Raw genomic sequence first — 26,869 nt, forward strand, 5'->3', positions numbered from 1 at the left:
AAACTAGTGAAATATTTGGGCTGGAATTGGGTCGGAATACTTTTCTCAGACAATGATGGCGGAGAGAATGAAGCGCAAATTCTGAAGAGACATTTGGCTTCCCAAGAGATTTGTGTGGCTTTTGAAAAAAGAATGGCTGAAAGTTCCGCTGCAGTGGATCAGTGGATAGACACACTTAGTAAACTAAATTGTAAAGTTTTAATACTTTGTGGTTCCTTCACAAACACTGTTCTGATATTCCTTTATAAATACTCTCATAACAATAGAAATAATATGCTTATCCATCCCTCGAGCTGGAATTCAAATGAAATCATGATGTTAACTCGTTTCATACGTTTTATAACAATTTTGTCTGTAGTGTTTTCTGATCCACCAATTCTTAGAGGTGAAAGTCAGTCTGATGACAATTTATTGGCAAGACATTCACAAATTGGGCTGCTGATGGATAATCTGATCATTACATTTTATAATATAACATCGACTCAAAATGGAAAAAACATTTATTTCCAAAACGTCCCTACTTTTAGTCACAGTGTATTAAGAAGCTTTGTTTCATTAATTTACAAAAAGGGGCTTAGAAAAGATTCTCTACGAGTGTATATTGCAGTAGAAGCTATGGCTGAAGCTATACATATTTTCAACAAGTTTAATCACAGTTTTAATATTAACAGATTTAAGCAGGTAAAGCCATTTTGAATTGTATTCATTGGATGAGTGCACGCAAGTAAAAGAATTGGTAAAGAGGGTTGGTGGTTATTGATCTGTTGGTAAGGTAGATGAGTCTAGTAGCAGCACTATAGATGGGATGACTTTTGTAGAGGTCGGACTATGAGGGGGAGGTTGCTATAGTCGAGGTGAGGGATAACAAGTGAATTTGTATCTTGGTGGTGACATTGGTACAGTACCTGCCACTGATTTAGGCCCAGATTCACAGAAAGCAAGGTGCACATTACGCCGCCGTAGAGTAAACACTATACACTACGCCAACGCAACGCAGAGAGGCAAGCATTGCATTTAGCAAGCCAGTGCTCCTAACGCTGCACCAGCGTGGAATGGGTTTCGAAGGCGTACGCCAGCGTAGGTGGAAGTGGGCGTGAGCCCATGCAAATGATGGGCCGAGCGCCAGACAGGTACGTATTACAAACTGGGCATGCGCCGCGACTTGAACGCAGCCCTATGCGCCTGCTCACAACCACGCCGGCAAAACTGCCTATGCTACGCCGGATCACTGTGTACGCCGTGAACATAACGTACGCCCAGCCAGACACACATCCAACGCAAAATACGCCGCCTTGTGTTTCCTGGTGCAGACCTGAGCATGTATGTTGCTGGGTTGCACCTTGTTTATGGGGAATAACTTTACGCCGGACATACAGCTTACGCGCACGTTCGTGAATCGTCGTATTTCCCTAATTTGCATGTTTGAATGCCTAATCAATGGGAGCGGCACCATGCTCCCAGCCTAAATGTACGCCCACTCTACGCCGGCGTAAGCAGGATACGTCGGCGGGGTGTACCCTGTTTTTAGGCACATATTAGTTTGTGGGTCTGGCGCACAGATACGACGGCGCACATTTGCACTTACGTCGGCGTAACTTGTTATACGTCGGCGTAAGTGCTTTGTGAATCTGGGCCTTATTTCCAGCGAGATCAGATCACACTGGAAACCGGCGATGCGAGGCTGTGCTTCTCGCGCTCGGCGCCCCCATGAGATGCAGCGCATCTATAGGAATCCATTGGGGGCGGCGAGCGGGAGGAGCGACAGAGCTCGGCGCTGGCTCCCACGACGGGGGTCGTGGGCGGCCAATATTGCCGCTGCCTGACTGCGATATTATACAATATCGCAGTCAGATACTGTAAGAAGGGGTGTATTCTGAAGATGTTAGGGAAGTTGAGGCAGCAATATTTGGACAGTGATTGGATGCATGGTCAAAGGGAGAGTTCAGAGTCCAGGACCACACCTAGCATGCTGACTTGAGGGAAAGGTCCAAAGACATGCTGGTAGGTAAATTGGATCTCGTCCAAATTGGCCCAGTATATATGTATATGTGTGTATGACTGTGTGTCCCTAGCGTGTCATGATCCTCCAGGGTAAAAATGACCGCACCAGCCAAGTAGATACTGGCTGGAAAAAGCGCCCAGAGGCGATTCAGTTTGTATGCGTTGCGCTATACAAGTCATTCATTCATTGTGTTTTTTATCTCAAAATGAAAAGTCAGAGGAGGGGACATGGGGTAAGGAAATATACGTCTTTGCAGCTTTTGGCATTTGATATCTCCAGGCTGTAAAGGGAATTGGTTCTGAGACTTTCCTCTGCCAAACTTTATGCTCTCATGTCTGTACGGGAAAATTTGATAATTTGCATCATATGTCACCAAGTGCAGGTCCCACTCTGACCGATTTCTAAATAGTAGCTCCAATGAGGGACACCAACCAAACATATAGTTTTAGTAGAAGAGAGCTAGAGCAGGAATAGGCTGAAATTCAAGCTGTGGGTTGCCCTGTCAGAACCACCCGGCGCTGAAAAATTTAAGGAGGTGGGTTGAAAATTGTAGGCGGCATCCTAAAAGGAATGGATGTCTCTTGTAATTAACGATGTGTGGCTTGTGCAAATTCCTAATGCCGCGTACACACGATCATTTTGCTCTAGCAAAGCGCGGTGACGTACAACACGTACAACGTCACTATAAATGGGAAGTTCCATGCGGATGGCGCCACCCTTGGGGCTGCTTTAGCTGATTTTGTGTTAGTAAAAGACGATTTGCGCTTTTCTGTCTGTTACAGCGCGATGAATGCAAAAAAAGACAAAATGCAGCGCCTTCTAAGCGTAGCAAGCTTGTTTAATTAGAGTAAAATGTTCAAAAGCTTATAAAAAGCCTACTCACAAACATCAGTAGGTACAGGCAGAAATATAGAGATCATCCGCGTATGTGTCCCGGGGACCGTTCGATGTCCTGGTGCAGGCAGCGTGGGGATGTCACTCTCTGTGCAGCAGCGGCGGCAGGAACCGAGGCGCTCTCGGAACTTACAGGCTGAAGTCAGGTTTCCACTGCGGACTGCGGGAGGTGCACGCGTTCGAAACTTTCAAGTCTCTTCCTCAGGCTGAGACTTCAGCCTGTAAGTTCCGAGAGCGCCTCGGTTCCTGCCGCCGCTGCTGCACAGAGAGTGACATCCCCACGCTGCCTGCACCAGGACATCGAACGGTCCCCGGGACACATACGCGGATGATCTCTATATTTCTGCCTGTACCTACTGATGTTTGTGAGTAGGCTTTTTATAAGCTTTTGAACATTTTACTCTAATTAAACAAGCTTGCTACGCTTAGAAGGCGCTGCATTTTGTCTTTTTTTGCTTTTTACAGATTACACTTCATCTGTCAGCTGGCAGCCATCTAAAGCAAGGCTATAGTGATATAGTGCTATGGACATTTGATGGACTATGATATCTCCTTTATAGTACTGTGTTTTGGGACAATTTTTATTTTTACTTTTCCTTGTCATTATCCCTAGTCCCCATCCCTATCCCAATTCAAAATAGTTTGTTGTGATCTCTAGACATCCACAGGGAGTGCGCTTGATTATCATGTTTTGTTTTATGTTTTTTATTACAGCGTGATGAATGTGCTTACTCCATTACGAACGCTAGTTTTACCAGAACGAGCGCTCCCATCTCATAACTTGCTTCTGAGCATGCGCAGGTTTTTAACGTCGTTTTAGCCCACACACGATCATTTTTTACAACTCGAAAAACAACATTGTTTAAAGCGTCGTTAAAAAATGCAGCATGCTCGTAAAAAAAAATTGTCGTTTTTCAGAACCCGGAAAATGATGTGAAGCCCACACACACGATCATTTTAAATGACATGCTGAAAAATGATCGTGTGTACGTGGCATAAGGGTATGCTTCAAGCCTCGTACACACGCTCGGTTTACTCGGCAAGAACCAGCAAGAAAACTGCTGGTAGAGCTTTCTTGTCGAGTATACCAAGCGTGTGTACGAGGCTTTCAGGTTTCTCGTCAAGAAAACTGCCTAAAATCTCGACGAGAAAAATAGAGAACCTGCTCTCTATTTTCTCGTCGTGATTCTTAGCAGTGTTTTCCTGCCGACAAAACCCGAGAGTGTGTATACTTACCTGTAGCCATGGAAACCCACGCATGCTCGAAATGACTTTGGTGCATGCATGGTAGCTTCCTAGGCATAGGTAGGGTGCAGCAAGATAGCAGCGACGGCAGCGAATGTGACAAGCTCATGCTCGTCGTACGCGATGATGTCACCACGTTCTCGTCTGTACACTCGGGCGGCAAGAGATTCTTGCCAAGAATCTTGTCAGAAAAAACTACGTTTTTTTCCTGACGAGATTCTGGCCCGTGTGTACGAGTCTTCAATGTGTAAAATGTTTATGTTTTGGAGGGTCTATCCTGGAAGTGGAACAGTCAGACCTGGAGAATAAAAGCCTCTATGATAGACCAGAAGATCACATTCTGGATACTGTTGTCATCTTGGATCTTCTTTTCAACTCTTTTAACCACTTCCAGCCCAGGCCTACAGTATTATGGCACTCCTTTTGCTACATGTAAAAAATCATATTTTTTTTCTTGAAAATTATTTAGAACCCCCAAACATTTTTAGCCAGATTCAGAGAGAGTTACACCGGCGTATCAGTAGATGCGCCGTCGTAAAATGGAAGGATTTTTTGACAAAGATATTGCAGCTCTTCTGCGTGATGTACTGGGCCAGGTTCCACCAAATGTAGATTTTGTAGGGTATGCTGTAGTTCTTCCTCTGATCTCCAGATTAATTTAGAGCCTTGATATGCAAATCGGATAGAAAAAAGGGAAACCCCATTGGTAATTTATGTGGTGATTTTGTAGTATCTGAAGTTTGGGTTTCATTGCTTGTGTTTTGTAATGGTAGGTTGAGAAAGATCAGCAAAAGGTTGGTATTTATGTCCCTGGAAGAATAAGTAATTTCTTTCCCTTGCTGCTGCTAGAAGGTTCTCCTTTGTACGGTAAAAATGGTGGACCCTCTGCCTTTTTGGGTGCAAAAGTGCAATGAATTCTATCCATTTCTAAACGTTCTGCTGGCAGTGTAGGCAGAAGTTCCTGAAATAAGGCAGTAATGTTTTTTTTTTTGTTTTTTTTTATTGGTCATATCAATCAGCAAGTAAACATAAACTGAACGTAGTAGTGCACATGAATTGCTAGAACAACAGTATAGCCAGTACATACAGTACATGGTATCAGTACACAACACTGTTAACAATAGATAGCCATACCTGACAAACTGCACAAATTAGCAATCAGTAAATAAAAACTGCCACAGGCCACTACTAGGCCAGAAAAAGAAAAAAAGAAAAAGGTAATAGAAAGGGCGAGATAGAGAAATTAGAAAGAGAAAAATGAAGAAAAACTGAGAAAGTGGTAAGAAGGGGGGAATGGAAGGCAAGTGTAGGGTAGGGGCTCGACCCCCTGCTCAAGATGGGTCCTCCCGGCAGTGCCACTCCTCCCAGACCTCATAATGCATTTCCAGCTTATCTTGTAGTCTTGCTGTTACTTTTTTCCATGAGTTCTACATCTTTTATTCTAGCGTACAGATCTTCTTGGGAGGGTAAGGAGTGCTGTTTCCAGTGGAGGGCGATCAGGCATTGAGTGGCTGTAAGAATGTGTCTAAGCACATTTTTGTATAGTTTGGGAATCCGTAGGGGTGAAACACCTAGTAAAAATAGTTTTGGAGTCAAAGGAACCTGTACCCCAAATAGGTACAGGTTCTGTGTCTCCATCCAAAAAGGTACAATATTGGGGAAGCGCCAGTAAATATGGTAGAGGGTGCCCTTGTCACCCTGGCAGTGTCGGCACCTATCCGTGCAGGAGGGATTAATAGCATGAAGCACATCCGGTGTCAGGTACCAAAAATAAAGAACTTTCGTGTAGAGAGTACAGTAGGAGCTTTTTGCCGCCTGAGACCAGATTGTCTGCCACGTCGCCTCTGTTTTTTTTTCTCCCAGCACCTTTTCCCAATGAAGCATATAGGCGTGCTTACAGGGCCGGACTGGGAGTAAAAACCAGCCCTGGAAAACATTTCATACCAGCCCCATAGCATTATTATACCAGCCCAACATCATAACGTAATTATTTTTTGTTCATAAAAGAGAAAACCATACATTTTAAATAAACATTTAAAGAGCGTATTATATAAAGATAAGACAGATATGAAAGCACATAGGGCTAGGGAGATATATATATATATGTTACACAGTGGAACCTCGGATTACAAGCATAATCCGTTCCAGGAGAATGCTCGTAATATAAAGTGCTCACATATCAAAGTGAGTTTCCCCATTGAAGTTAATGGAAACGAAAATAATTTGTTCCGCATTGACTTCAATTGCATGCAATACCGCATGTTGCCAGAGTTGGGGGCGCCAGAGAGCATCGGAGACACTTGGAAATGTCACTTGCCACTTGTCACCAGATTCAGCATGTCACTTGCCACCAGATTTAGTGTGTCACTTGCCACCCATCCCGTCACCAGATTCAGCGTGTCACTTGTCACTTGGACTGGGAGACAGCAGTGGGACTGGGCGACAGCAGGGGGACTGGCTGACAGCAGAGGACTGGGCGACAGCAAGGGGACTGGGTGACAGAGGACTTGGCGACAGCAGGGGACTGGGTTACAGAGGACTGGGCGACTGGTTGACAGAAGACTGGGTGACAGAGGACTGGGTGACAGAGGACTGGGTAACAGAGGACTGGGTGACACCAGGGGACTGGGTGACAGCAGGGGACTGGGTAACAGGGGACTGGGTGACAGAGGGCTGGGTGACAGAGGACTGGGTGACAGCAGGGGACTGGGTGACAGAGGACTGGGTGACAGCAGGGTACTGGGTAACAGGGGACTGGGTGACAGAGTACTCGGTGACAGGGGACTGGGTGACAGAGGACTGGGTGACAGCAGGGGACTGGGTAACAGGGGTCTGGGTGACAGAGGACTGGGTGACAGGGGACTGGGTGACAGGGGACTGGGTGACAGCAGGCTGGGTGACAGAGGACTGGGTGACAGCAGGGGACTGGGTGACAGCAGGGGACTTGGTGACAGCAGGGGACTGGGTGACAGAGGACTGGATGACAGCAGGGGACTGGGTGACAGAGGGCTGGGTGACAGAGGGCTGGGTGACAGAGGGCTGGGTGACAGCAGGGGACTGAGTGACAGCAGGGGACTGGGTGACAGAGGGCTGGGTGACAGCAGGGGACTGGGTAACAGGGGACTGGGTGACAGAGGGCTGGGTGACAGAGGGCTGGGTGACAGCAGGCTGGGTGACAGAGGGCTGGGTGACAGAGGGCTGGGTGACAGAGGACTGGGTGACAGCAGGGGACTGGGTGACAGAGGGCTGGGTGACAGCAGAGGACTGGGTAACAGGGGACTGGGTGACAGAGGGCTGGGTGACAGAGGACTGGGTGACAGCAGGGGACTGGGTGACAGAGGACTGGGTGACAGAGGACTGGGTGACAGAGGACTGGGTGACAGCAGGGTACTGGGTAACAGGGGACTGGGTAACAAGGGACTGGGTGACAGAGGACTGGGTGACAGCAGGGTACCAGGGTACTGGGTAACAGGGGACTGGGTGACAGAGGACTGGGTGACAGGGGACTGGGTGACAGGGGACTGGGTGACAGCAGGGGACTGGGTAACAGGGGACTGGGTGACAGAGGGCTGGGTGACAGAGGACTGGGTGACAACAGGGGACTGGGTGACAGAGGGCTGGGTGACAGCAGGGGACTGGGTAACAGGGGACTGGGTGACAGAGGGCTGGGTGACAGAGGACTGGGTGACAGCAGGGGACTGGGTGACAGAGGGCTGGGTGACAGAGGGCTGGGTGACAGCAGGCTGAGTGACAGAGGGCTGGGTGACAGAGGGCTGGGTGACAGAGGACTGGGTGACAGCAGGGGACTGGGTGACAGAGGGCTGGGTGACAGAGGACTGGGTGACAGAGGTCTGGGTGACAGAGGGCTGGGTGCAAGGGGAATGGGTGACAGGGGACTGGGTGACAGAGGGCTGGGTGACAGAGGACTGGGTGACAGGGGACTGGGTGACAGAGGGCTGGGTGACAGGGGACTGGGTAGAGAGACATTATACAGTCCAGATTACAATTTGCAGGGGCAGCAAAGGTGACAGAGAAAGGGGGTGCACCGTGCACCATGCAACCCCCTCTCTCTGTCACCTTTGCTGCCCCTGCAAATTGTAATCTGGACTGTATAATCTCTCTCACCATTGCATGGTCAACCCCCCCGCACCTACCTTTTCTGCCCCTGCTCCAAGGGTGGCCGGCGCCGTTCACTTCTTCTCCTCTGCGGCTCTGCCTTCACACGTGGAGAAACATAGTGGGCGGTGCTGGCGCCGCACGGGACGATGGGACGTTCGGTTCTCCTGCTCGGCTCCTCCCCTCCCTCAAACACGCTCCAGTCCACACACTTCACACAGCGGCGCGGAAAGGAGAGTGAAGCGGCGAGCATGGCGGCCGCAACCCGCCGGCGGCCGGCCCGCCGCTGATTTTTAACCCGGCGGGGCCCACAGCTGAGCAGGTTAATTTGACGGAGAGCAGGCGGCCTACTGGGAATTTTCCCGGTATCCCGGTAGGCCAGTCCGGCCCTGGTGACAGGTCCTCTTTATGGAGAGATGTGGGGTCAATAAGACCCCACATCTCTCTTCCAGGCTTACAAGTATTAGATCGGTGAAAAAAATTCACAGATCTAATGCCAACAGCCGCGATTGCGGCTTTGTTTACTTCAGTGTACCGGGCGTGACGTCATAACGTCGCGCCCGGACCTCTGACGGTCATAGAGATGACTGGTGACCATCTGGTCACCAGTCATCTCTATGCTTTCCCAATGAACGCCAGCCAAGTCTTTCTCCGGGCCCCCGATGGCACGGGAGAGCCCGGAGAAGCACCGGATGGCGGCGGGAGGGGGGGATGTCCCCTCCAGCCGCCTATAAGAATGATCAAGCGGCGGAAGGTCCATCTCACCCTTCTCCCTCAGGTTAGGGGGCCTATACCATACTCCCAGCTTTGTAACCCTATCCATAAATATTCCACCTCTTCCCTTGCTCCATTAGTGATGTCATCCCTCACATTCACTTGTATATCATTTTTGATATACAGGCATACCCCACCCCCTTTTTTACCCTCCCTGTCCACCAGCCAATAATGAGAGCTATTGAACTGGGTCTCTGAAATTCCTACAAAATCTAAATCCTCCTCGTACAACAGTATCTCTAGTTCACCCATCTTGTCTGCCAGGCCCCTGGCATTGGTGAACATGCCACATAGTTCAGACCAGTCCCATACTGTCCTCTTATACGCCACCGGTGAATAAACACTGGCAACCCAAGACAGGAAGTCCCCCTCTATATAACCCCTCCCATACAGGAAATACCTCAGTTTTTTTTTGCCAGTTTCTGAAGGTGTTGATCACGGTCAGGGGCAGACTGACCATTCGGAGACTCGGGCACTGCCGGAGGGCCCCATGCCACTAGGGGGCCCCATCAGGGTTGCCAGCCTCAGTAAAACCAGGGACAGTATGTACACATCTGTGTTTTTTTTTTTAATCCCAAGATTATAGCTGCCCTGCCTCTCCAGTACCTTTTTAGTGTGTGTATGTGTATTCTGTGTGTATGTATACTGTGTGTGTATACTGTGTAGCCCTATATTCTATTGCCTGGGGGCCCCATAATCTCCTATTGCCTGGGGACCCCATAATCTCCTATTCCCCGGGGGCCCCATAATCTCCTATTGCCCCAGGGCCCCATGAGTTGTCAGTCCGCCCCTGGTCACGGTTGATGAAGTGCTATCCTAAAGAAGAAGCCCCATTGCGGAAATCCTTATGCAGGATCAAAGGCTATGCAGTCAGATCCATTTGAGATGCCAAGAAAGCATTGGCTAAAATGGAAGGTCCCCGAGCCTTGTAGAAAATGAGGTCACTTGCCTGTAATGCTCCTCTGTTGAGGACTGGACCCTGGGATCCAGCACCTTGGTCGCATACCAAAACCAAAGGTTGTCCTGGCAGGGTGCTGTACGGGTCCAAGGGTGTGGACCCCAGTATACAAGGGGGACCCGGTCCTTGACGGTCTGTCATAACATGGCCCACCGTGATGGGTGAAGATTGGATCTGGCTGTGTTTTTCCAGCAGTATCCTGTGGCAGGAATGGTAAGTCAAGAAAATGGTTCACTTTTCAACTTCTTATGAGTAAACAATGCCTTGCCTGTTTTTTTACCACTAAAAAGTGTAATTATAACATACCTGGTGGTTAACATTATCATGCTTCCCCTGCAGTGTGCTCACTGTCTGCCAGCACTCCTGTGGAACAGCATTGCCTGTGCACAGTGATCAGGGTGAATGTGCTGGTGCTAGTAGTCAATGTCTGGTATGGAGTGCTACCGATAGGTGGTTGCTGGTTCTCTGTGCAACTTAGCGTATAGGTGTCCCCTTACCTTACCGCTGTAAGGTAACAGCGTATGAGTGTGTCTTTCAATCTCCTGGTGGCTCCTGATGTCTCAGGCTCTGCTGGTATGTATCTTTACTTTGGCATCAAAGTCCCCTTTAAGTGTCCCTGGTGTATCTGTATCAGATAGCCTCATATTGGGGCATGGTGGGATGTAAAGAGGGATGCTCGATAGTGTAGTATTTAAAACATTTATTGGAATCAGCAGCAATAATAAAACCAGGTACTCACAATCTGAAATATCAGACAGGCATATCAAAAACAAGTCGCAAACTCGTCCAATATCACTTCCGGTGCCCTGCGTTCCCGCACGTGTTTGTTACAGTCACCTAACTTCATCAGGGGAAGCATGATCCCCTGATGAAGTTTTGTGACTGTAACGAACACGTGCGGGAACGCAGGGCACCGGAAGTGAGCACATTTGCACTTTATCACCTATTTATGCACAGCGCAGCACTACTTCTACATTTATAATTAAGCACTTGAACGCTCCATATTTTGAACTGTGTTATTTTAACTGGCAATTGCGTGGTCATGCAACACTGTACCCAAACAAAATTTATATATATATTTTTTTTCACACAAATAGAGCTTTATTTTGGTGGTATTTACACACCACTGGGTTTTGTTAGATTTTATTATATGAATGAAACGTTTTTTTTTTTTTTTTTCACAATCAAAATTTTTATTAAAGGAAAACATTGCATACAGTTGACAATGTATGATATTGAAATTGAACACAAAATAGATGACAGTTAACAGTAGAATAAAGAACAAGTTAGCTTTAGAAGTATACAGTTAATAAATGTGATTTGTAATTTTCAGTCATATATAAAAGGGAATAGTAAAAAAAGAGCTTTTCCCTTAGCTTCCTGCTCGTTCGGTCTAGGGGAATCGGCTATTTGTATTAAAATATGATCCGTACTTACCCGTTTTCGAGATGCATCTTCTTCCGTCGCTTCCGGGTATGGGTCTTCGGGAGCGGGCGTTCCTTCTTGATTGACAGTCTTCCGAGAGGCTTCCGACGGTCGCATCCATCGCGTCACTCGTAGCCAAAAGAAGCCGAACGTCGGTGCGGCTCTATACTGCGCCTGCGCACCGACGTTCGGCTTCTTTCGGAAAATCGTGACGCGATGGATGCGACCGTCGGAAGCCTCTCGGAAGACTGTCAATCAAGAAGGAACGCCCATTCCCGCAGCCCATACCCGGAAGTGGCGGAAGAAGATGCATCTCGAAAACGGGTAAGTACGGATCATATTTTAATACAAATAGCCGATTCCCCTAGACAAAACGAGCATAAAGCGAAGGGGAAAATGTGTAAGGTATGGGTGAACCTCCGCTTTAATAGGGAATACTTAAGATTAGTATTAATTAGAACAGGGGGAATATCAATTGCTTTCTAAGTAAAAGATCAAACCACGTTAAGAGCAGGGATTGTTTTGTGTTTACCAGATTGGTGGTTCATTAAGATACTAATGTAACAGTAATTTAGAAAAATTATTGATATTCAGACATGTAAGTGAATATAAGCCAGGGTTGCCACATTTCAATAAGACTGGTACCATTTTCTTTTTTCATCGCTAGAATTTCTTCCATTTTGTACATGTTTTGGACTCTGTCCAGCCAGTCCTTGACCGTCAGGGTATGAGTGGATCTCCAATGTAAAGGTATAAGATACTTTGCTGCGGTTATGAGATGTCTGGTGAGAGATTTCTTGTATTTGCTTAACCTCTTGCCGACCGCGCTATAGACAAAATATGTCTACAGCGCGGTCGAGTTACTCTGGGAGGACGTCCCTGGGGCGCACTCCCGGAATCATCTGTGAGCGCTGGGTCTTCTAGATCGCGGTAAATCCCGCTGATAGCAGCCGTTTACCACTTGATTGCTCCGTCAAATGACGGAGCGATCACTTGTAAACAAACCGGCGCCATGTGATGACGCCGGTTCCTCCCTCCCCTCTCTGTACCGATCGGTACAGTTAGAGGACAGGGGGGAGAGCGGAGGCAGCAGCAGTGCTGTGGGCTGGATCTGTGACAGTTGCAGTCACAGATCCAGCCATCCATCCCTGCCCAATACTCTGCAATACCCTGCGCAATACTCTGCAATACCCTGCGCAATATTCTACAATACCCTGCGCAATACTCTGCAATACCCAGCGCAATACTCTGCAATTTCCTGCGCAATACTCTGCAATACCCGGCGCAATAATCTGCAATACCCTGCGCTATACTCTGCAATACCCTGCGCAATACCCCGCAATACCTCAATACTCCGCAATACCCTGCAATACTCAGCAATACCTTGCAATACTCCGCAATACCCTGCAATACTCCGCAATACCCTGCAATACTCCAATACCCTTCAAAACTCTGCAATATGTCCCCACCCCCTCCTGCCACCCTCCAGGGGTTTTACAAACTCACCGCTACGATCAAAGCCAGGATAATTTTTTTTGTTTTTATTTCAGGCTTCACATCTCACTGTAAAGAGTGATGCTATGCTATGTCATGCTATATTCCTATTACAAGGGATGTTTACAAAAATTTCATATGGGTACAATGTTGTATGAGTAATTGTCATTCAAATTGTGAGAGCACCGAAAGCTGAAAATGTATCTGGTTAGGAAGGGGGTTTAAGTGCCCAGTGGTCAAGTGGTTAAAAGGATTGTAAAGGTACAAATGTTTTTCCTAAATAGCTTCCTTTACCTTAGTGCAGTCCTCCTTCACTTACCTCATCCTTCCATTTTGCTTTTAAATGTCCTTATTTCTTCTGAGAAATCCTCACTTCCTGTTCTTCTGTCTGTAACTCCGCACAGTAATGCAAGGCTTTCTCCCTGGTGTGAAGTGTTGTGCTCACCCCCTCCCTTGGACTACAGGAAAGTCAGGACACCCACTAACACCTGCAACGTAGAGAGCGTCCTGACTTTCCTGTAGTCCAAGAGAGGGGGCGAGCATGACACTCTACACCAGGAAGAAAGCCTTGCATTACTGTGTGGAGTTACAGACAGAAGAACAGGAAGTGAGGATTTCTCAGAAGAAATAAGGACATTTAAGGCCCCGTACAGACGACCGAACATGTCTGCTGAAACTGGTCCGCGGACCAGTTTCAGCAGACATGTTCGGTCGTCTGTACAGCCGAGCGGACAGGATTCCAGCATACATTTGCCCGCCGGGCCTTTTTCCAGCGGGCAAATATTTCCAAACTTGTTTAGAAACAGCCCGCTGGAATCCTGTCCGTCGGACATGTTCGGTCATCTGTACAGACCTACCGTACATGTCCGAGCGGCCGCCATCCCTCGCATGCGTCGAATGACTTTGACGCATGCGTGGAAGCATTGAACTGGCAGGGCCGTGCACGTCGCCGCGTCATCGTCGCGGCCTCGTCACCGCGTATCGAGTACGCACGGATTTCTGTATGATGGTGTGTACAGCCATCATACAGAAATCCCCGGGCAGACATGTACGCTGAAAGCGGTCCAGCGGACCCTTTTCATCGTACATGTTTGCCCGTGTGTACAAGGCCTTACAGCAAAATGGATGGATGAGATACATGAAGGAGGACTGCACTGAGGTAAAGGAAGCTATTTGGGAAAAAATGTAGTACCTTTACAACCCCTTTAATGCTACTGTTAAACAAGCATTGTCCCATACGAGTATACACTGTTTTGAGTTGGATATACAGTAGATGTTATCTTTGTATTTTATTGAAAATCAATAAACACTATTGAATTTAATATGAGACATATAATATAAAAATAAAGATTTTATTTAGAAAAAAAGGGTTGACAAAGGGAGATGGAGAAACAAGGAAAAGTAAAATTTAAACAAATTAAACTTCAGCTTTAACTTGTTTGAGGTTTTTCTATCCTCCAGTTGCATAAATATGTGAAACAAATAAAAAATCCATATACGACGGCAGACAGAATGACCTTCTTTGATGAAAATGGTGAATTTCCTTTCCACTACAAAATAATAAATACGGTGAAGTCTTTCCGCCTGTTTACGGTACATAATACTGATGTTGGTTTGTACACACCATGGGCTAAAGAAGAAGACCAACTTCATATTAACTCCAACAATATAACATGGAATGAAGACAACAATACGGTGAGGAGGAGCACATGGGGCACTCACTTCTCATGACATTGGCCACCCATTGTACAATTGTAATGTAAAAATGATAGTCAAGCAATGACATTTCTGAGCATCACCTTATTGCTTCAAACATTATATTAGCCTTATCTGCCCTTCATATATAAGTATAAATATAGAAATTAAACAATAAAGTAAAATATTTTTAAGGATCATTTCTTACTCAAACTCATGGATTATGGGGTCCTCTATGGGGAATGACTCCGTTCCCTCAAATGATTTCAAGTGTATGTATACATTACTCTTATTCCTCCTGTTTGCTGTCTTAAATATACTATTGAAATATTTGTGCTATATCTGTTCAAAATGAAAAAGAATAAATAGGGCAAGGCTGGCACTATTCAGTTACAAAAATATTTTTCCTGACCGACTCCATGGCAGCCTACATATGGGTTAACCCCACCTCCACTCCTCCACTCCTCCCCTATAGGACCCATTGCCATAAATCTTTTCTCTGAGCCAGAGTCCGCATTCCTTTTTTGTTCTTCTCCTAAGGACCGGTTTGGTTATTCGACTACCTACGTTTTTTTCCTCTCTGTGATCAAGACCGGCCAATGGCGACCATTGGGAAAGACAGATCGTGATACTCCAATAGGCCTTGGCTTTTAGCATGGTATGAAGTGGGCAAATGGAAGGGGCACTGGAAGATCTGATGCCTGGCTAGATAGCCCAGCTATTAGCAGGTGGCCCTATATGCCCCAAGTACGGTGTGATCAGCCTACCTGGTCCGGTTTGATCGTGGAAGCAGGATTAAATTGCAGATTGGTGTTCATGCCGCGTGCGGTGATGTATACTTTTATATTACATATTCCATGGCAGCGGTTTGTGTGTTTTTCTGTTTGTCTGTTTTTTCTTCCCTGGCTCTAAAATCTACCAGTCTATGCCAGATGGAGTGCATTGACGTTCAAAGCCGATGCTTTCTCTTCCGGCCAGGTGTCCCTGGGTGACTGCTGATATTGGTATTTCTCTGTGGGCAGCTTGCAGCAGTCTCCCTAAATGCTGTGTTCAGTCATCACAGGTATCTGGATTAACACTCTGGTATGCTGCCTCTATGTGTTTCTGCTATGATTTGATCACCTGCACAGGTTGTCTGTCTGGGAAGTTACACACTGTGGGCCAGATCCACATAGCGGATCGTAATTTTCGGCAGGCATAGCGTATCGTATTAACGCTACGCCGCCGCAACATTGAGAGGCAAGTGCTGTATTCACAAAGCACTTGCCTCTAAAGTTATGGCGGCGTATCGTAAATCTGCCGGCGTATGGGCACGGAATTCAAATGTTAAAGATGTGGGCGTGTTTTATATTAATTTTACTTGACCCGATGTAAATGACGTTTTTTCTGAATGGCACATGCGCCGTCCGTGGGGGTATCCCAGTGCGCATGCTCGAAATGAACCCGCAACAAGCCAATGCTTAAGACGTGAACGTCATTCTACGCAAAGCCCTATTCGCGAACGACTTACGCAAACAACGTAAAATTTTCAAAATTCGACGCGGGAACGACGTCCATACTTAACATTGAGTACGCCTCATATAGCAGGGGTACCTTTACGCCGAAAAACTACATAAAAAAATGCGCCGGCCGGACGTACGTTTGTGGATTTGCGTATCTAGCTAATTTGCATACTCAACGCGGAATTCGACAGAAGCGCCACCTAGTGGCCAGCGTAAATATGCACCTTAGATCCGACGGCGTACTAAGACGTACGCCAGTCGGATCTAGCCCAGCTTCAGGCGTATCAGGCGCCGGAGCAAAATAGAAATTATGCGGCGTATCAATAGATACGCCGTCGTAACTTCTTCGTGGATCTGCCCCTGTGGATGTATCATTGCCCCCCCCCTCATGTGGCCAGCCCTTATGTAGCAGGTATGAGAGGGTGGTTTTAACCCTTTCCTTTCCTTGCTGACCTGGGTACTCTTTTTTGTGCTTTAACCATTTCCTTTATATCCTATTTTTTTGCTTTTGGGAGTCCTAAGTTAGAATGATAATACATGGCACAAGATGATAAAGACCTCTATAGGTCAAAACATTCCTCTTTCAGATGTATTTGGCATAGGTCAGCATCAAGGGCCAGCTTTCATAGCAGAAGCTATGAATCCTCCTGCACCGTTATGTCAGCCGCTCCAGGAGTGAGCCTGCTGGGGTTGCCTGACTCTGGTTCCATAGGACAAGTCTCTGTGTGAGCTATGCTAAGCCCAGGCGGTTTGGAAAAGAGGTATTGATTTCCAGCAAATGGAATCTTTGGTGAGGCACATGGCACAGAATCCCTTAAAGAATGGGATGCAAGCCACAAGAAACGTTCAACAAGCCATTGCAATGTGTTCTCCCACTTGGAGGCAGAGGGAGATGAGTCTTTACCTTTGTAACACCTTTTGGTTAAGGCAATGAAGGTGAATGTACATGAATAAAACCTGTAGAGTCTCCTGCAAAGCAAGAGGAAGTTTCCTCTAGTGTGACTTGTCATGCAACTTTGGACACCATTGAATTCAATTGTACCTCTTTCTGATTTATGCGACTTAAAGTTGCAGCGACTCTGGGTAGGTTCTTGCACTACTTTGGTACGACTTTTGATGAAGCTTGGATCCAGAGATTGTAAAGTTGGTTCAAGGCTGCACCCAGAATCGTATCTAACTTCTAACTTCCGCTCCTCTGGTAATTATGTTCGTTTTTCCCCCCTGTTTGCGTACTTATGGTCAGGTTTACTCTACCTTCATAGCTTATCGTATATTAGCACCTTCAATGCTTCCGTCATTCCACGTATGGGCCACACCTGCCCCCCTTTTTTGAACCCCTTTTTCACCACCTCACTACCTTTTGTCCTATCCCCTCTTGCTGTTTCTTTTCTTTTTTTCCAACCCTTCCCTTTTTCCTCCTTGTGTAGACCATTAGCCGAGGACTGGGCTGGTGATGCTCTGCACACCCATGTTTAAAAATTTCATGCTGGCCTGAGTTATTGAACGCATGACCAGTACAGTTACTACATTATTCTCAATTTTACAACTAGGCAGTGAGGGCTGTTCGGACGCTACCCCACCCTTATATAACTTTTGGACTGAGCTTGGACTACTCTAGGGGGATACACACCTAGTCCACTACGTGGTTTGGTACGTTACCCGTTTGCTATATGCTACATTCCGTGAACATGTTTTTAACCTAGTGCCTGTTTTGCATGTATAGTGTCTTATGATGTGTTCTCTATCATTTTATTATAAACAGAATTAAAACCTGCACTACTCTGTTCCCGTGGCCCCTGATGACGGTTTGTCAACCAGAAACGCGCCGGGCATATCCACATCGCCCACTAGGAGAGTGCTTTCATGTTTTGTCTTTTGTTTTGTTATTTGTTGCCAATCTTGGCACACTTATTGTCTTTGGTGGTACTCGTTTGCTAAATTGCACTTGTGTTGCTTCTATTTGCACCTAGGTGTGCATTGTGTGCTTGCATCAAGTGCCAACATGTTTATCTTTTCACAATAAAGACCATTTTATACTAATACTGTGTTTGGCTTGCAAAGTCCCACCAAGGGGGTATATTCTTCTTTGTCATATGTTGCCCAGGGATGTGGCCAATACTACAGTTATTGGATATATGAGCACCTCTCCTTATATTACAGAATCGTATCAAGGTAGCACTCTAAATCGTACCACTTTGGGGTTGCAATAGTGGAGATGTAGCCTTAGAGAGAGTGTTCTATTTTTCCCCATTCCTAACGGAACTAGGGGACATCCTTTTGGATGAGTGGAGCAAGGTCACGGGATAGACCTCCCTTCTGAGCAAACATGTCGCTTTTTTCCCCTTTATAGTGCCGTTGTACGCGTTGTACGTCACCATGCTTTGGACGGGCGGACTTTTGGTCTGAGCGTGTGTATGCTAGGCAGCCTGAGAGGAATTCTGTTGGGAAAACCATAAGATTTTTATCCAACGGAAAAACCGCACGTGTGTACTAGGCAACAGATTGGGGTAAGGATGTTCTTCCAATTTTTTACATGGACATCTATCCAGACAGTGAATAACAAATGCCAGAGAGAAAAAGTCTGTGTAGTATTTATTTGCAACAAGATATTAAAAAGTATATAAAACTATAAAAACACACAGTCGTCCACAAATTAAAGTGCTATGACATATGCTACTGCGTCACACCTCTTACATCTGATGCCATCAGACTACTTGAAGAATTGTGTCTCGACCCCCAAGCATATCACAGTCGTTTATAACATCTGCATATGTACTGTATATTCAGGGAAAATGCCGGTAGTAAACAACTTATATCAGGTAGCCCCAGCCTGAGACATAATGGCGGATGGACCTCAGGTATGCTTTGCGACACACGCATAATCAGGAGCATTACATTACCAGCAAAACAACCACCTTTTATATGTAACCCTCACAGGATGTCAGAAATCCAGTTAATGGGGACAAACAGGGCTTGGGGGCGCCATATTTTAGTAGTCTAAAATGCTACTTCCGGTCTGGCGCCATTTTCTTATAGATCAAAAACATTAAACAGTACTGGCACCATTTTGAAAGAGACCAGGAAGTAAAAAATGGCACATACTGTGACTCTGAGAATGCTTACAAAAAAATGAATTCATAAAAATGTGGAAAAAAATGCGAGGGATGTTGATAGAGACTATAATCAGTCTATTAATAATACTCATAGGTGAAAAAAGTTGAAAGTAATTAAAGAAAAAACAGCTGTTTTGGTATTAAATAAAGATGGATATGAGGGATGAGATTTTGCAGGTAGCGAAAGAGTTCAGATCTAGGGAGTCCAAAAATCTGGCATAAGGTAGGGAACGGTCGGATAGCATTATTAAAGACCAACTTACGGAGTCTAAATAGATTTTCGCTAGACCAGGCTGTGAATGCCATAGGGGATTCCCAAGCTGGGTAAAAGGCTGTATTTCTGAAGGAAAGTAGGGGGTTGTGGGGCGATTGAAAATTACGGGTGGCCCTAAATTTGTCCCAGATGGTTAGGGAGTGTTTAGTAATGGGGTTCGAGAGGTGAGCCCTATCTTTTGATTGGAGCCACAGCATGTTAGCCACAGAAATGGGGTCACAGTCGATCGATTCAATAGCAATAACTTGTCAGTTGTGCGAGTTGTGCTGCATACTGTAGTAGTAGGATGAGAAATTCGGGATGCCCAACCCACAGCTCAATTTAGAAAGGTAAAGCATATAAAAATACACATACATAAATTAAAACCCCCCACCCTGGGAGAATTGCACAACAACAACAAGAATATAACAACAAACAAAAAATTTAAAAATGAGGTAGAGGAGAGGATACAAAAGAAAATGTATATATATATAAATATATATATATATAACCCCCCTACTATCCCTTTCCCTTTCCCACTTCCACTTTTTGTGTGACTTATTATTCAAAATACATCTAAGAAAGGAACTTATTGGTGCCTAATTATGTATACCCCCCAGGGAGGGAGGGATAAAGAGAAGGAAAAAAAACACCCCTTTGATCCCCTAGCCCCTGTCCCCCCACCCTTCCCACCAATTAAACCTCTCCGTGTACTCGTGTAATACACTCATGAAATATAGTTAAGAAAGGAGCTAATAGCACCTTATAATGAGATACCGTATTTATCTCATCGCGTTATTGCTATAATGCCCCCCTGGCGTATAGCGCGCACCCCCGAACTTGAAGTTAAATTCCTTAAAAAAAAAAAAATACTTACAGTTTGGATGCCCCTCATCGTCGTCCATCGCGTCCTGCCCGTCATCCATCGGCGGCCTCGTCCGGTCCGGCGTCCTTCTGAGACCATCGTGGTGTCCTCCCCGCTCGATCCCCGCTTCCCATGCTGTGTTCGAACCACTGCGCCGAGCGCAGTACACTCTGGTATAGTCGGGCAGGCTCGGCTCCTCTCGCGTAAAGGACGTACAGGACGCACAGGACGTGACCGCGAGAAGAGCCGAGCCTGCCCCGACTATACCCGAGTGTACTGCGCTCGGTATATGTCGGCGCAGTGGTTCAAACACAGCGCGGGAAGCGGGTATCGGCGTATATCGCACACCCACGATTTTGCCCTGATTTTCAGGGCAAAAAAGTGCGCAGTATACGCCGATAAATACGGTACTTAATACCCACAAAAAAATAGAAAAAAAAAAACGTTAATCCCCTGTCCCCCCACCCTTCCCTGTGTACTTATATAATGCACTCCCGAAATATGATTAAGAAGGGAGCTGATGGCGCCCTATAATGTGATATTTAATACCCAAAAAAAAAAATCTTCTCTCTTTTCCTTTTTCTTTTTTTTTCCTTCAAACTTGCCATTACCGTGTCTGTTCAAATTTTTATTTAGTGTTACCTTCTACAAAAATCCCTAGCCTACCCCTACTCTTAACTTACCACCTCCTCTCCCCCCCTCTCTCTTTATACCCTCCACCATTTTTGTGGTTTACATGTTGCCACTTCACATTATCGTTCCATCATTGCAGAAACATGTATACAATTCTCCACATTAAGTACAATAATAATAAAAAAAAGAAAAAAAAAACAATAATATCAACTATATATAACATTGAAATCTTCCCCTTCTTTCAACAACATAAATCCCTTCTCTGGTGCCCTCCCCCCCAGGGAGGAAGTAAAAAAAAAAAGAAAAGAAAGAGAAAATACAATTACAAACTCCCCTCAACCCCCCCCCCCCCGGCGCGCCTTCCGAACTATCTAGGCTATACCACACTGTACGCCGGACTACAACCCCCAGGGGTTCACGAGATGGGGCTCAGTTAAGTTATAGAGGGGCTGAGGGGGGTGACTGCATGCAGAATGTTTTTTATCTTAATGCATATAATGTATTGCGATAAAAAAAATCTGACTTTAGAACCACTTTAAGCAATTCTTTGAAAATTCTTTACAGTTTCTTACCCGGAGATCAATGCAAAACAACTGACTTAATATTAGCAGCAGCATTGTCAGCCTGCCATGAATACTCCTCCAGTGCGAGACACTGGCTTAGTGTTGTCAGCGAACAATTTAAACAAATTCAAAAAGCCGCGGAACACCGTTAAAAGTCTATAGGAGAAATCAAAAGTGTTAATTTTAAAGGCTAATATGCAAGTTATTGCCATAAAAAGTGTTTGGGGGCCGGGTCCTGCCCCAGGGGACATGTATCAATGCAAAAAGAAGTTTTAAAAACGGCCGTTTTTTTCGAGAGCAGTGATTTTAATAATGCTTAAAGTGGAACAATAAAAGTGAAATATTCCTTTAAATTTCGTACCTGGGTGGTGTGTATAGTATGCCTGTAAAGTAGTGCATGTTTCCCATGTTTAGAACTGTCCCTGCACAAAATGTAATTTCTAAATGAAAAAAATAATTTAAAACTACTTGCGGCTATTCATGAATTGTCGGGTCCCGGCAATACAGATCAAAGTCATTGAAAAAAACGACAGGGGTCCCCCCCAGTCCATTACCAGGCCCTTTGGGTCTGGTATGAATATACCCCCCAAAAAGTGTGGGGTCCCCCCCAAATTCCATATCATGCCCTTCAGGTCTAAGAGGAACCCCGCGCCATTTAAAAAAAATTGGTGTTGGGTTCCCCCAAAAATCTGTACCAGCATGCAACCTGGCAGGCCGCAAGAAAAGAGGGGGGACAAGAGAGTGCCCCCCCTCCTGAACCTTATCAGGCCACATGCCCTTAACATGGGGAGGATGTCCTCATGTTGATGGGGACAAGTGCCTCATCCCCACAACCCTTGCCCGGTGGTTGTGGGGGTCTGCGGGCAAGGGGCTTATCGAAATCTGGAAGCCACCTTTAACAAAGAGGACCCCCAGATCCCAGCCCCCCTATGTAAATTGGTAACAGGGTACATTGTACCCCTACCATTTCACAAAGAAAGTGTAAAAAATTATAAAAAAAACACACAGACCTAAGTCCTTTATTTTAAAATAAAAATGAATTTCCAACGATGTAATTCTGTCTCTCGATGTCCAACGATGATCCATTCTCCAGCAACGCTGCAGTCTCCCTCATTCTCAAGCGAGAAACGAAACCCCCATTAAGCGTAAGAGGGGCGGGGTCACAGGGTCACCTGCCCACATCATAGGGTATCCCCCAGCCGCATGGGGGTTTCGTTCCTCACTGGAGAATGAGTGGAGACTGCAGTGTTACTGGAGAATGGATCACCGTTGGAAATTGGGAATGGATTATAACGCTGGAATGTTTTTTTAAATAAAGGACTTATCCCAACTGTGTCTGTGTGGTTTTTAACATTTTTGACACTTTCTTTTGTGAAATGGTAGAGGTACAATGAACCCCCTTTACCAATTCACATAGGGGGCTGGAATCTAGGTGTCCCCTTTGTTAAAGGAGCTACCAGATTCTGATAAACCCCTCGCCCTCAGACCCCCACAACCACCGGGCAAGGGTTGTGGGGATGAGGCCCTTGTCCCCATCAACATGGGGACATCCTCCCCATGTTGAGGGCATGTGGCCAGGTACTGTTCAGGAGGGGAGGCACTCCCTCGTCTCACCCTCTTTTACTGCGGCCTGCCAGGTTGCGTGCTTGGATAAGGGTCTGAGAAATAATACCATTTTAAAAACTGCTGATCCCTTGGCTTTGCTTCAGTCCCACTGAACCAAAAGGGTGCTGGCTATGCACAGCTACATTGGATAGAAGAAGGTCCTGGACTGCCGCACTCCTTAAAACGATGTCTTTATCTGTACAAATAAAATCCAAAAACAACCAAAGCAATACAGTCACATCATGTGATGCTTACTCATAGCTGGTGAACAATGACAAAAACTGTGTTTAAAAAGAGGAGGGAAGAAAAGGTGAATGGGGTATTTCACCAATTAACCCACAGGTGATCGTTAGTCAATGGAACACTTTGATGAACCCTGATGCGTCACACATGGGCTGCTATCGTGTATGGGATTAAATAAAAAATCTTATACCAGTGATAAAAGATGACAAAAAAAGATCATCTGTGTCCATGTGTGAAACAAATATATATCATAACCAATATGGTGAAAAAAGTGATATGTGTATACCATGAATTAATAAAGTATTAAACAATACAACAATGATAAATAAGTAGATGATTGAATGTGAAAAAAGGAAAAAATTGTTTATCGGTATGTGTATAAACACACACGGACATACTGTATAAAATGTCACAAAATTCACACACAATCTTTGTGTACTGTGATATAAAATGATTTGAAATGAACATATATTGCTTAAAGTGGATGTAATAGGCTCATATCATGGTCTAAATGATCATTGGTGAATGATATCAAGTATAGAGCTCATTAAAAAAAACAAAAACAAAAGTATTTTATGTAAATCACACATATATAAAAATATAGTATTGTATAAAAATAATATATATATATATGATTATGATACTATACGCTGTACCACGTCGTTCTGGTTTGGATGCCATTTTGAAGCGTCTATATATCCTCATAATATTATGCAAAAAATGCTCAAAGAGACACATACTAATGTAGCATGGAATATAATGGACAAACCAGAGATGACATTATGGTATGCGTCAAGGGCAGAACTCTTCTAAGACCCCATTGTCTTCCATCTTCCATTTTCTATTTAAATTAAATCATGCAAACAGCACAGGATCATGTGCAGAAAAACCATAGACGCAGTCCGAAGGTGCATCTAAAAATAAAATAAAGAATAGAAATAAAAAATGGAAGAATAAAAGGTAAAAAATGCTTTGACATTCACAGTGTTTCAAAAAGTGCTGCCATCTTGGATTGTACCAATGAAATATGGAGAAATGCTGTAGTTGACCAAAGCTGGATGTTATAAGTCTTACACCTCATAAGGAACATAATGACATTCTAAGGTTTCCAATTGCAATCTCACTTCCTCCAACAAGGATGTTAAACAATGACATGGAATATGTGCCATATACTGAACCAATCTGTTCCAATAAGGCCGAGTACTCACGGCAGGACATGTCCGATGAAAACGGTCTGCAGACCGTTTCCATCGGACATGTCTGGCCGGGGACTGCCCGGGGACTTCTGTTCGATGGCTATACACACCATCGAACAGAAGCCCGTGCGTAAACATTACGCGGGGCGTGTCCGCGGTGTCGCCGCGTCGATGACGCGGTGTCGCCGCGACAATGACGCGGCGACGTGGGCGGGCCGCCTTAAAAATGCTTCCACGCATGCGTCGAAGTCATTCGACGCATGCGAGGGATGCGGGCGGCAGGACATGTACGGTAGGTCTGTACAGACGACCGTACATGTCCGGGCGGACAGGTTTCCAGCGGACTGTTTTAAAACAAGTCCGGGAAACAGTTGTCCGCTGGAAACCTGTCTGATCCGTCCCAAAATGGTCCGCTCGGGCCAACACACGGCCAAACATGTCTGCTGAAACTGGTCTGCGGACCAGTTTCAGCAGACATGTTTGGTCGTGAGTACGGGGCCTTAGGCAAAAGATCAATAATACAAAAACCGCACAAACGGAGTCTGAATGCCATTCCCCCTATTCCCACTTCAAGACCTAGCCATAATCTCATGTGTAAATGAATAACAGTAGATGGGTGGTATGTGATGTGGGAGGGGGAATGTTAGGGGAAGACTTACTAAATGGTGGTGTTTGTAAGGGAGTCTCACTTATCCTGCTGCAGACTGAGTGGCCAGAATACAAAGGCACTATAAATTGCAAGCCGAAATTTCCCATATGCGGACTTGCTTCCTCCAACACGAATGTTAGATAAAAAAAAAAAAAAAACTTTGTGCCATATACTAAACTAGTCTGGTCGAATGTAACAAAACAATCAATAATGCAAAAACAGCACAAAAGAAATCTGAATCCTGTTCTCCCTGCCACCACTACAAAACCTAGCCATCCATGACCTCGTGTATAATCACATCAAAAAAAATAGAAAAATTATATAAAATAACATGGGTAGGATAGTGTATAATGGGGATATGCAATTAGCGGACCTCCAGCTGTTGCAGAACTACAATTCCCATGAGGCATAGCAAGACTCTGACAGCCACAAGCATGACACCAGAGTCAGAAGCATGGAGGTCCGCTAATTGCATATCCCTGGTGTATAATGTGGGAGGGAAAATGGTTAAGGGTCTGGTATGGATTTTTGGGGGGAACCCCCGAGCCATTTATTCTTTAAATGGCTCACGGTTCCCCTTAATATCCACACCAGACCTGAAGGGCCTGATATGGAATTTGGGGGGACCCCCACGCTTTTTTATTTTATTTTTGCCAATTTTTTCAATGACTTTGATCTGTATTGCCGGGACCCAACAATTAATGAATAGCCGCAAGTTTAAGTTTAAAATGTATTTTTTTCCTTTATAAATTACATTTTGTGCAGGGACAGTTCTAAGCACGGGAAACATGCACTATTTTACAGGCATTCTATGCACACCCCCCAGGTATGAAATGTAAAGGAATATTTCACTTTTATTGTTTCACTTTAAGCATTATTAAAATCACTGCTCCCGAAAAAACCTACGTTTTTAAAACTTTTTTTTGCATTGAAACATGTCCCCTGGGGCAGGACCCAGGTCCCCAAACACTTTTTATGACAATAACTTGCATATTAACCTTTAAAATTAGCACTTTTGATTTTTCATGTTCGTGTCCCATAGACTTAAACCGTGTTCGCGCGTTCGAATACATTTTTTGCCTGTTTGCATGTTCTGGTGCGAACTGAACCGGAGGGTGTTCAGCTCATCACTAATGTTCTTACACACAAGGAAACTTACTTATTTTTTTCACCTTCTTTAGAAGCTGGAATCTAAGTGTGTGGACTCTTGTTTGCCCGGATACAGAAAAAAGCCAGGAACTTCAATCCACTCTTGCTGCTATGACTGTGTCCCATGTTCAGAAGGGCAGATATCCAATAAGACTGGTATACCTTATTTTATAGTTCTACAGTTATATTTGTTAATGTTTTTTAACTTTACACTGAAATTCAAAGATGTGCAAAAGCAGAGTATATTGCATTCTAGTGGTGCAGAAAATAATGTGGGATGGTGTAATATTACTTCTAGCCTACAAGTTTTTGGACTATTGGGGTAAAACCTCATGTATATAGAGATAGGCCTGGATTCACAGACACTGGCACACATTTATACCGCCATAGCGTATCTCCTTTACGCTACGCCGACGCAGCGCAGAGATGCGAGCATGGAATTCACAAAGCACTTCCTCCCAAAACTGCGCTGGGTTTCCTAGGCGCCAGACAGAT

General features: G+C 45.3%; 1 protein-coding gene across 1 annotated transcript in view; it reads left to right on the forward strand.

The window, feature by feature from the left end:
- Nucleotides 1-26,869, forward strand: part of LOC120928959 (vomeronasal type-2 receptor 26-like) — a 48,116-nt gene that overhangs the window by 6,933 nt on the left and 14,314 nt on the right. The window contains exons 3-4 of the mRNA XM_040340140.1: nucleotides 14,370-14,603; nucleotides 26,407-26,530. Of these exons, the coding sequence (XP_040196074.1) occupies nucleotides 14,370-14,603; nucleotides 26,407-26,530 (358 nt within the window). The remainder of the gene's footprint in view (nucleotides 1-14,369; nucleotides 14,604-26,406; nucleotides 26,531-26,869) is intronic.

The sequence above is a fragment of the Rana temporaria genome, chromosome 1, assembly GCF_905171775.1.
Source record: "Rana temporaria chromosome 1, aRanTem1.1, whole genome shotgun sequence".
Lineage (NCBI taxonomy): Eukaryota > Metazoa > Chordata > Amphibia > Anura > Ranidae > Rana > Rana temporaria.